This window comes from Leptomonas pyrrhocoris, assembly GCF_001293395.1.
Source record: "Leptomonas pyrrhocoris isolate H10 chromosome Unknown, whole genome shotgun sequence".
In the NCBI taxonomy this organism is placed as follows: Eukaryota; Euglenozoa; class Kinetoplastea; order Trypanosomatida; family Trypanosomatidae; genus Leptomonas; species Leptomonas pyrrhocoris.
This window is the reverse complement of record NW_015438365.1, coordinates 692969-704365: the sequence shown is the minus strand read 5'-3', so window position 1 is coordinate 704365 and position 11397 is coordinate 692969. Positions and strand designations below refer to the sequence as shown.

Sequence of the window (11397 nt, the reverse complement as noted above, 5' to 3'; positions counted from 1 at the left end):
TCTTTTTTCAAGGTTACTTGGTGTGTCTCATTTTGTGAGCTGCACATTAACGGAGAGAGAAGAGATAAGTGTAGGTGAAGCAGAGAAGAAAAAAAAAGAGTTCCATTTTTCTTTTCATAAAGAAAGCAAAGACAGTAACAAAAGAAAAAGCAAAGGAGAATCAAAAAGACGTCGAAAGACCTCCTCTACGAGACTTCCTATCTTTTTTCAGCACGGTGAAGGAGTAACGAAAAAGGCTTGTTTGCGTCTTCCTTCTCCGCCTCGGCCGAGAAAGGAGAGGGACAGCTAGAATCACCGTTTTTCCTTTGTTTTCTTTCCTTACCATGTTCGGTGGTCTACCTGTCCCGTGTGCTCCTTGTACGCATCTGCCGATATGCCAAGCCCGATGCCGTTGGTGGAGTGCGCATACACGCGGAGATACTTGTCGCCATCGCGGTAGTCCACGCCGTCGCCCAACATCATCTCCTCCTCACGGCGCTCTCGGAGGGTGCTGCTGAACGTCTCGTCAGTCTCGACCTTAGAACGGAACCTCTCCAGCATTGTCTGCTTGATAGCCGCGCCTTTCTGGCGATCAGCCTCGGCTAAGGAGACAGGCCGGGGTCGCATCCCAGTCCGATCCTCACGCACGCTCGTCTCGCGCTTCCACCTCTCCAGTCGTTGCTCCTGCGTGATCGGCGGCGCCTCTGTGCTGCGGGCTGCTCCGGCTGTCGTGTGCTCTGACGCCGAAGACGTGCCTCTGGCCGTTGAAAACGAGGACGTGGTCGCATCTGTTTGCGTCCCTGGTGCTGCGCCACTTAGTCGAACCGTCTCCTTTAATGCACGCAGGCCGCGGTGTGCCCCTTCGCATGTCGGCTGAAGTGCGAGAGTGCGCCGATACGCCGCGTCTGCCTCCACGACGTCCCCCCGCCGTCGCTGCGCATCCGCTACACGTAGATGTCCTTTGAACCACTTCGGCTCCATTTCCACTGCGGCCTCTGCATCTTTCAGCGCCAATGCAGGGCCGGCGTGCATGGATGACTGCAGGTAGGCAGCGCTGCGGTTGCTGCGAATTGCTGCCGTGTCCCCGCCCGGGAGGGCCATGAGCTTTGTGTAGCACCGGATGGCGGCAAGGAAGCAGCTGTGGTTGTAGCAAGCGTTGCCCAGCTCTTTCCAGTCGGCGAGGAGCTGGGTGAGGTGCGTGGACGCGTCATCGTCATCGCGGTCCCACGGCCGACATGCGAGCGCGTCGAAGCGCGATTGCAGATCTCTCGGCAATGGCGGCTCTTTTGCACTCCTAGCTGTCATGGTTTGATTGCTCTCTTGCATGAAAGTCCGAGGCGCGGTCTGAGTGGCCAAAACAGCAATAACAATAAAAAAGGTTTGTGGATCCAAGTAAAAAATGAGAAGAGGACGTGAGCCACTGGAAGCGGGCGGGCTCTCTCTCTCTCTCCGTCGACAGCGTGTTCAGTATATTGGCGAAGAAAGCTACACCAAACGTTTGCGGTGCTCTTCGGCACCAGTTGTGAAATGCGTGTGTGCGTGTGCGAGACAAATCTCAAACGTGGAGAAGTTTGCAGTAGGCGAAAAGGGAAAGCGAGACGGCACGAAGAGAGAAGTCGAAGTGAATGCGTCGGACACGAAACGAGGAAACAGATTCGACGCTGTGTACACCGCGATCGATGCGCTAGGGGGAAAACGGTGTACATGGGACCACTGACAAAAAACAAAACAGCATCTGAGGTTCCTCTCAATGCAACCCGGTTCAATCTGCTCTTTCCAATCCCTTTTCTTCTTTCTACCGCCCGACACGTATTTCTGCCGCGTCCACACCTCCGACCTTGACACTCCGAGAGAACGGAAGAGCAGAGCAAAACACCCCTTGCTCGCCGTCACGCCTCTCCTCCCTGCGTTGTTAGTCTGTGCGGAGCCCTCCTCTTTTTCTGACCGCGTAGCACACAGCCAGAAGATGCTGTCGCGATGCCTCACGAGCCCCACATCCCCACTCAATCAATGACCACCTCATCGTCGCGACTGCCTCCGCTCTGCGTCGAGGTGCGGGGACGCTTTGCCGGAGGAGACGCCTGCCCCTCGCCATCAGCATCCCGATCGTCGCCGGGCGTTACAGAAGTTGTCGTTGCCGTCGTTGTGCTCTCCACGACTACGGGCCCTGCTGTGGACGGAGTTGCATTCGGCGGCTGCGTTGTTGTCCCGCCTGTCGACGTTGCATTCCCTACAGGGCCCACGGACGGGTTGACGGAGCGAAGTAGCTGACGGAGGTGCTTGGCGAGGCATGTCGCGTCAACTGTCGAGCTTGTCGTACCGCCCACGTTAGAGTCGCTGTTGTTCAAAAACACAAACACCTCCTTCTGCTGCGCCGCCTCTCCCTCTCCCTCTCCCTCCGTACGCGTGCCCCGTCGCTCAGCCGAAACGTTGGGAGGGTGCAGGTAGTGGACGATCTCCTCTGCCCACAGCTTCATCGCGAGGGAGCCGTAGTCGCCGACACTGCGGCCCAGAGGACCGTGCAAGCGCAGGTACAGAAAGCCGGCGCCCGTGTCCACGACACTGGAAAAGGTGGGGTCGTCATGGTGGTGCGCGACGACGAGCGCCCAGCGAAAAGAACGAAGCAGGTCAAAGGTCTCCTGCCGATACCAGTTGCGATTGCGGAACTCCACCGCAATGCGGATGCGTCGTTGCTGTCGCCACTGACACGTCAGAATGCCCTGTGAAGGTGACCGCGTCTCGGTCGCTGTCGTGTCCGCCACCTCCTGCAAAACAACTTCTTCTCTTGTCAGCTGCTCGTACAGCTCGGACAGGCGCTCAATATTCGTCTTCGCGTAACCAAAAGACGGCGGCAGCTGCACGAGAATAGGCCCGAGAAACGGTTCAAGGAGAGGGCAGCGTTGATGAAAGAAGGTGGCGACGTGCTCATGCACCTCGCCATCGCGCATCTGCAGCTGCTTTACGTGAGTGAGAAGGTTGTTCGCCTTCACGGTGTATACAAAGCGAGCCCCGTTGACGGTGAGCATGCGTCTCGAGGACGCCGGTGAGTGGGTCGAGCTACTAACTGTTGCGGCTGCTCGGTCTTCCGCCGTCTGACATGGAGCAGAAAGAGAAAGAGGAAGAGACGACGCCGACAGCGCTGTGTGGATCTCAGGCCTCACCACGTTGCTGTCCTTCACCATGTCTGCCCACGACTGCCAGGTGGCGGCGTCGCCCACCTTGTGATAGGGGTAGCAGTGTTCGAGGCAGTTAAACTTCTTACGGTACTGCGTGAGAAGACTGCGCATGCTGCGGTCAGACTTTCCGATTGTCGGTACCCCGTTCAAGGAGCTGATGCCGATGTGAATATGTGGATGGTCGGTCAGGACGGCGGATATGGGGGGCTGGAAGAGGCTACCCCAGCCGTAGGCGGCGTTGCGTGTTGGCCCATACGGGGAGTTCAGCACGAGGGTATCGTTTGGCCCCTTTGCCTGTAATCGCTGCGGAGTCAGAGAAGGTCGCTGTGCGGGTGGGAAAGACAGCGCCGGTGAGGGACTCGACGTTCTTTCAGACATTCGTTCGTGTGTTGCTGCTCTTTGACCCTAACACGAAGTAGATGTGTTAGCGCAGTCCCTACAGCTCGAGAAAGCTGCGTGTGAGAAGGAAGCGAAGGAAGGAGAAGGAGGCAGACGAACTTGCGTGGGGGAAAAAGAAACATGGTTTGGTGTTGACATCACGATGAAAAGCACCGCCGCTGCTGTGCAAAAGCTGCTGCAACTCCACTTTTGAATTGGGTGAGGCTTCTATTTGGCTCCAGAAACATCAACAGCAGCGATGGATGTCATCATAAAAATAAGCAGGTGTGTGGGTCCCCTAAGCTCCTTCTGTATATGAAATTTCGGTTAATCACACACCATCCTTTTCGTTTCGAAACCTCCGCTTTTTAAAAACAGCAACAAAATAATTGAAGTTTTTAAGCAATATATATATATATATATATATATATATATATATACTTATGTATTTTTATTCTTTCCTTTGACTCTACGTCGAAGGTATAGACGTTGCAAGGAGCGTGCTACTTAGCAAACATAAAAGGCACATGTCAAGGCGACAAAAGCAATCATAAACGTACCCGCAAAGCCACAGTACGCCATCGCAGCCACAAGCAAGGATGAAAGCGTGGCACGGAATCACAGAAGCACCAGCCAACAACAACAAGAAAAAAAAGGCGAAAAGGAAGAAGAAACTGATGTGGGTCTGCGCGACACGTGAAACAAAACAAACAAATAAACAAACACATCGATCCGTTAAACCGAGCGCAGCGGGAGGTTTCAAAGAGAATAATAATAAAATTAAGACAACCGTTTTCTATTAATAATGAAAAAAAAACATTTGAGTTGCTGCCTCTCGCCGTAGACCACCACTGTGTGTCCGATATCGAAGCAGCAAGGACGAGGAAGTCTGGACGGCATACCAACCAACACAGCATATTCACAACACATATACAAATATGTATTTATTTTTAAAGCAAGACAACAGACGCGTAAGTGGCGCACTTAATCCAACAACAACTGCAAAAACACGAGAGGTGCACACGTGAACACTATCTTCACCCCCGATCACAAAAAGCTGCAATACAGTAAATAAAAAGAAAGAGAAATATAGGTGCAAATATTTCTCCGCTATCACACTGACGCACACGTGGAATGCAGTCGCGGTAACACACAACAGGAAAGGTAACCAAATAATACAGCACAATCCAGAAAACACAAAAAGCTGGAGAGGAGACAGACGTGCGAAAAACCAGTATTGCGAAAACATCAGCACGAATAAGGTTTAACTTCTTCACGAAAGGGGAGAGAGAGAAGGGAGAGAAAGAAAAGAGCATTGAAGAAACACACACCCACAGAACATGAGAAGACGCGTCTTGACAAAAGCCCCGAAGAGCAGAAAGACGGCAACGGAACAAAAATATATTTAAAGAGAAGGAGAAATTCATAGGAAAAACAAACAAACATTGATGAAGGCAGCGATGGAAATTTCTTTTACTTTCCTTGCGAGCACGCGGTGAAGTTGAAACGCGCGCCAAAAATTAAACCGTTTGAGTTGATGAGTGGAGAAAAAGATCGGCGAGCAAAAGAAAGAAGAGTCAAAACTCTACGAAAGGAGAATGAAAAGCAAGAAAAGTGGTTGTTTCCTTTAAGGGAAAAGTCGTGTTAATTGCGGGTTGTCTACGGCAGACGGCAGGTCTCCTGCTCTCATTCTTGGAGTCGTTTGTCGTACATGAACGCCGTTCTCCCAGTGGGAGAGCGCGGGAGGAGGAAGCAAGAGCACGAATGAACAGACAGAAAATAGACGTTCTGAGAGCAAAACATTTGAGAAGGTGCAACCGGAAGAAGAAAGAAAAAATCCATCGACTGTATCAACCTGTTGAGTTCGGTTAGAATGAATGAATGCACGTAAAGAAAACAAAGGGCAGGCGCTTGCATATATATATATATATGCTTTGTTACAAAGGAAGGAAAGAGTGGAAGGAAACCAAAAACACAGAAAGAAGATTAGGAAGGGAAAACAAAAAGAAAAGCATCACTAACATGTTTACATGGACGAATAAAACAAATGAGAAACCTTGATTTTTTTTTTTTAAAGAGCTCTTTTTGCTTTTTCTTCTTTGTCTTCAACGACAGCGAAGTGCTTCTCGACTTTAACGCCTCCTTCGAATAGATATACTTGGTCGCTCAACCACGGTTTCTCCTCCTCTTCCTCGATTGGTCATTGAAGCCTCTCAGCTTGCCTACACTCTGCCACTCCGTTTTGCAATGGCCGAAATCCTAGACATTGGTGAACAGAGTTTAAGAGAGACGTTCGAAAATCCAAAAAAAAAAGCATACGCTGCAAAGGGTCCGGTGCGGAGAGTGCCGACATAGCGGCGTCGGCTCGTGCTTTCTCCACAACCGCAGCCAACGTGCGCACGTTAGAAGTTGCCACGGAGAAGGAGCTCGTGGCATTGTGGGAGAGAGAAAAATCAAACACTTTCTGCAGCAAAACGTCGCTTTTCACGACGAAGGCTTTCAGGCAGGAAAATATATAAGGCATTTCTTGTTTTGAATGGCGTGAGCCGCTCCCATGTATTCGTATCCGTGCAAAGCGTGAAAGAAGGGGCGGGAGAGAGTTAAAGCACAGCTTCTTTTCCTCCTTTCACACACGCACACACAGAAGGAGAGAGAGAAATGGCAGGAGAAGTGAGAATGGCGAGTGCCTCCTGCGCCACACCGCCGTCGTGAAGCCAAGGAGCACTTGAAGGGGAGTAAGAAAGAGAGGATTCAACAAACAGAAACATCAGCAACAATAACGGCATTTAAACAGTGCGAACGAGAGCCAGTGGAAGTCATCATCAGAGGGTGAACGAGAAAAAGAAAGAACCAAGGGATAAAAGGAAGTGCATATTACTTCTACTAAAAAAAAGTAAGAAACAACAAATCAACAAATAGTGAAGCTATCCATTCTCCTGCTCCGTGCTGCACAGGTCACGCAGCTTCGTAGGAAAGACCTGAAATAGCGAAATCCTTCTTTGCCTTCTTTAATTCGCCCTTCGTTTCCAGATTTACTAGGAAAACATTCTGGGTGGCTGTGGCATGCTCGCCGTACACACCAGCGGATTATCGCTGTCGTCGTTGTACTCATACTGCTCTAACCTCGGCGCACCCTTCGAATCGAGAAACAGGATGGCACCCTTGTTCCGCGTGCCGCAGTAGTTCGGTGCGGAGAAGATGGTGAGCAGGCGATCGTGGTGCGTCCACTGAAACCCTTCGTGCACGCACTGATGTGCGCGTACGATGAAGTATAGGTGGTTCGTCTTGATGAAGTCCATCGTGACGTCCTCGCCAAAGATGTGACCCGTGCCGCGCGGGTTGCCGGTGAAGCCCACTGGTGTGCCTTCAAACACGCAGGGAGACTGAAACGTGCTCAGCGGGACTTGTCTTGAGTTGGGCACCGCAGACGCAGCGTTCGCGTTGGTCACCTCGTCTTCAAGCACGGGGCTGCCGCTAGACGCGCAGGTGGGCGTGGGGGCGAAACGGCCTGCAATGATCCCACCGTAGCGATCATTGCGGGAGCGTACCGAGTCGGAGGTCGGGTCTGACCACGTTAAGTCGGCCAGCGCGCCACGCTCAATAGCGCGGAAGCGGTTGATGGCGATTATGCCGTCGAAGCTGTCGTCGACAAACGGTGACAGCCCGCCGTGCATAGCGCTCACCCGCACCACCCTGCGCATCTTCTTCACGTGGTCTGAGGACGTGCTTGGCGGCCGCGACGTGGGTGTGGCGCTCACGGCTGCGGTAGTCGTAGACTCTGACGAAGCCGGACTGGCAAAAGAGCTGTTGGCGCGACTCACCTCGCCGTTTTTTGCAGCCGAGGCGGTGGCAGTCTTCTTTCCGCTAGATTTGAGTAACTTCGGCGCCGCCTCGGTGGTCATACTCGCGTTGGGGCTGGAGTTGATGGGGGTCGGCTTCGTCGCCTTCTTCGTCTCAGGTTTGTCGGCTGTGGTAGCGGCAGAGGCGCCGGACTCCTCCACGGAACTGGAGGCCCGTGTGGAGACGGGAGACGCCTCGGCTGTCGGCGCTGCAGCTGTTGCAACTGGTTCCTCCTCCGCTACCGCAGCGCTGGCCGCGGCAGCAGCATTAGCCACAGCACCAGCACCTGCATCAGCCCCAGCGTCAGCCCCACCACTAGCACCAGCACCAGTATCAGTACCACACGTTGTGGCCTCCTCCGCTGCTTTCTCCTCCACCTCCTCGTAGAGGGCGGCGCACAGAGGCAGCATCGTGAAGGCTTCGTTCGCCACGAGCCACAGCGGATGGTCTTTCATGTCCCAGCCCATCTCGTCCGGAATGCTGCCGTCGGCCGCGGCGTCGTTCATTTGATCGAGCAGTTCGAGCGAGCGTGGCGCGCTCCCGCTGGGTGCCGGCCGACTACCGCCGCCGTTGCTGCTGCCGCTGCCGCTGCTGCCACCGTTAGCCCCGCTCGTCTCGCCATCCTCGGCGTCTTCTTCAGACGGGGAAAGCGTACACAGCTGCAGGGAGGTGACCTTGTTGTTCACGACGGGGTAGCGGCGGTAGCACTCGTCGAGAAAGCCGTAGAAACGATTGGTGTTGACACACTCGTGGTTGCCGCGGAGGAGGAACACCGTGTTGGGCGACAGCACCTTTGCGGTGAAGAGGATGGCGATGATGTGCAGACTGTTCGAGCCGCGGTCGACGTAGTCGCCCAGAAACAAATAATTCACCGCGGTGTCGGCCGCGCTGGCGGCACCTGCGTTGGTCGACAGCGTACTCGTTGCCGAAGCGGACGGGGAGGCGGTGGAAGATTTCGTCTTGGCTCTACCGGCAGATGTCGACACATCTGCGGTAGCGGGGCCCGACGTGGGCGCTGCCTCCTTCTTCGTTTTTTTGCTCGGCGACATCGCTGCCGCAGCAGCCAACACGCTGGGCGGCACCAGCGGCCCGCCTCGCGGCAGCACATTCTCGAGAAGGTCGCGTATCTGCCCGTGCAGGTCGCCCACCAACACGGCCGGCATCGCAACCATCAACACATTCGGCTCCCCCCGCAGCAAGTCCTGCACACGGAGGCAAATCTCGTTCAGCTCCTCTGCCGTCGGCAGGTAGTCCTCCTTGTGGAGGAGGTTGTGGTAGATCTTGGCGAGGTCGATGTTGGGGCAGCGGGCGAGGGTGGGCAGACTAGTGACGTTGTTAAGGCTGTTCGCGGTGAGGTCGCGCTGATTGACGTCTGTTAACGCTTTCAAATTCGGGTTGAAGGCTTGCAGACCGCCGAAGAGGCCCGTCTCGGAGGACAGCATCTCATCCTCCACCTCCTCTAACATCTCTCCGCAGAAGCGGTAGATGGCAATGCACAGGCGCGCGCGCAGCCGGGGGTGCTGCACCAGCAGGTGTTTCAGCATCGGCCCGATCGCAAAGGAAGGGTGGAACTCCTGTTCCTCGATCGTCTTCGCTGTCACCTTCGTCTCCACCGCCGCTATATCCGGGAGAATCTTGCGCAGCTTCGTCAGCGACGATTGCTTCACTGCCGCGCTGTCACAGTTGTCTACGAAGGGCTCGAACACCTGAAACACCTCGGCGATCTGCGCGATGTTCACGTCCGTCTGTTCGAGAGGGAAGAGGTCCGCGGCATGCGGCGGGGAGTCGTCCGAGTCGTCCATCACCGTATGCTGCAGCTCCAGCTGGGTTGGGGTCGGTCGCAGGTGGGGCGAGGTGCTCGCTGCCGGCGGCGGCGGCGGAGGCAGCGGCCGGTGCATCGAGCTGTTACCGGCGCTCGGTGACGTGCACCACTTCTTCCTCGAGACAGGGGTGGCGCCGCTCTCCTCTCCACTTTTGCTGTTCACATCGATGAGAATGAACGACCCGGAGGCCGATCTGCTTCCCCCACCGGCGCCGCCGCCATTGGCGTTGCTCCTCTTGGACTTCGAGTCCTTCTCTTTCGCTTTCGTAGGCTCCTGCGACGCCCCGCTGTCCGCCGCCTCGTCTGCGTCGTCGTCTCTCTTCTTCTTGTCCTTCTTCAAGCCGAAGCCGTTGAGAAAGAATCGCTTCATTTTCCTTCGGTAGTCTGCCGGGCGGCGGGGAGAGGTGAAATGGGGATGGACAGCAACAACAAGTTCTAGAACAAGAAAAAAACGAAATGAATCGTTTCCCCCCCCCCCCGCCCAGATCGTTTGATAATAGAGATACGGAGCTGTGAGGAAGACTGAATCAACCGCTATTGTGTTATCCAACAGAAACACACACAGAAAAAAAAATAGCGTGAAGACAAGAGCAGAGGGAACAGCTAAGACTCACGTTTGTCACCTAACTAAGAGAGAGAGAGGGTGAAGGAGAAGGATTTGTTCTACTTTCTGGGGCCCCTGCTTCGCATGCTCCCTCAGAGTAAAACATATCGGTCATTACTTGCATTATTCATAGTCAGTGGCGAGACCAGCTACCGCGGGGGAACTACCCGACTAGTTCCGCTCGCAGCGCTGGGTTAGATACAAACTAAGGTTTAGAAAAAACTAGGGAGAGTCACGGCCAAGTAATCCGCAGAACAACGGACAGCAAGGGAAAAACACAGTCAAAACCCCCGCTCAACATTTTGTTAAACCAATACTCGGCCGGACCTCCATCTCTTGTGTTAATGATCCCGTGGCCATTTGCCCAGGATCGTGGTGAAAAGAATACAAACGTCCAGGAGCAGTTAACTAGGCACCCTTAATTAGGCAGGTAACCTTCGCTCCGACTTAGGACAACAATGAGAAAGAAAATAACGGGGAAAAATTTCAAAACCCCCGAAAGATTTAAGAAAGAAAAAACTCAGAGAACGATGAGACCCGATAAACGATTAACAAAAAACAATAACTGGACTGGGTGGGTGGGTGGCAAGAAAAAACTTTGTCAAGTGACCAAAACGAAAGCGCTAGGCTTCACGAAATGTGTAAAAATATGTAAAAAGGGAGAAAGGGGGGAGAGAGAGTAGATGCATTGGCAGGGAGAAAGGTAGATTCATTCCAACTGACCCGAAGGGATCACACTCGACACGCCTGAATCACTCCAGATTAGGCTTCGTCACCTAACTAAGAGAGAGAGAGGGTGGAGGAGAAGGATTTGTTCTACTTTCTGGGGCCCCTGCTTCGCATGCTCCCTCAGAGTACAACATATCGGTCATTACTTGCATTATTCATAGTCAGTGGCGAGACCAGCTACCCCATAGTCTCCAACGGTCTTGTGCACAACAGGGCAAGCCGTATTGACCAAGCGGGGCAACTCCATGCCAGGCGCATCTCTCGCCACCACACGACCATCCACCACCTCTTCCCCAAAGTTACGTGAGAGGGAATCTGCGGGGTTCATCTCACCAACGATGTAAAAGAACACCACTCGCACGCCCGTCTCGAAGAAAAGAGAATTGGTGTAGGCGTACAGGTTGTTTAGGTACTGCCCACGTCCAATACCGCGAAAGCCACTTTCACATCTTTGCGCCAATGCAATCGGGTAGTGATCCGTCACTACAGCGACGCGTCTTAAAGCTTACGGGTACGCCGCGAGAATGTACCGTAAGAACAACAAAGCGGCATGTGGTTCCGCGTTTGCTGAATGCCGTGCGTTGAAAGGGATGCGCGCGCCCCTCGCATCCACTGCGCCGCTCGCACTGAGGTCGTGGCTCCAGCGCTGCTGAAAACCGCGCGTCGTGCCGTCTCTCCAGCGGGCGATAGCACCCCAGCCCGACGCCGATGCGTCTGTGAACACGATCAGGTCGTAGTCCGCGTCGAGGTAGGTGGCTCCTATGGGTTCTGCAATGGGCCAGAAACAGTTCTCTACCAAGACGGGCACGATGCGGTCCAACGCGGATCGGATGGAGCCGCTGACAAACGGTATCAGTGCATCCCAACTC

General features: G+C 54.0%; 3 protein-coding genes across 5 annotated transcripts; all 3 read right to left on the bottom strand.

Moving 5' to 3' along the window:
* Positions 1–318: 318 nt before the first annotated feature.
* Positions 319–1535, bottom strand: ABB37_05146 (hypothetical protein; the record flags this gene model as incomplete). Of its 2 annotated transcripts, none has more annotated exons than XM_015803082.1 (1): positions 319–1535. In XM_015803082.1, the coding sequence occupies exon 1, from the start codon at positions 1282–1284 to the stop codon at positions 319–321; it is 966 nt and encodes a 321-aa protein (XP_015658598.1). In that variant the 5' UTR covers positions 1285–1535. The 2 variants fall into 2 exon arrangements, with proteins under 2 accessions (XP_015658598.1, XP_015658599.1); XM_015803083.1 differs by having other exon boundaries at positions 319–1489.
* A 447-nt stretch (positions 1536–1982) lies between these two features.
* Positions 1983–3609, bottom strand: ABB37_05145 (hypothetical protein; the record flags this gene model as incomplete). 2 transcript variants are annotated; one of them, XM_015803080.1, is made up of 1 exon in its annotated part: positions 1983–3609. In XM_015803080.1, the coding sequence occupies exon 1, from the start codon at positions 3531–3533 to the stop codon at positions 1983–1985; it is 1551 nt and encodes a 516-aa protein (XP_015658596.1). In that variant the 5' UTR covers positions 3534–3609. The 2 variants fall into 2 exon arrangements, with proteins under 2 accessions (XP_015658596.1, XP_015658597.1); XM_015803081.1 differs by having other exon boundaries at positions 1983–3593.
* A 2959-nt stretch (positions 3610–6568) lies between these two features.
* Positions 6569–9731, bottom strand: ABB37_05144 (putative serine/threonine protein phosphatase; the record flags this gene model as incomplete). The annotated part of the gene is made up of 1 exon (XM_015803079.1): positions 6569–9731. Exon 1 carries the CDS (start codon positions 9563–9565, stop codon positions 6569–6571), a length of 2997 nt encoding a protein of 998 aa, XP_015658595.1. The 5' UTR covers positions 9566–9731.
* Between the last annotated feature and the right edge of the window lie 1666 nt (positions 9732–11397).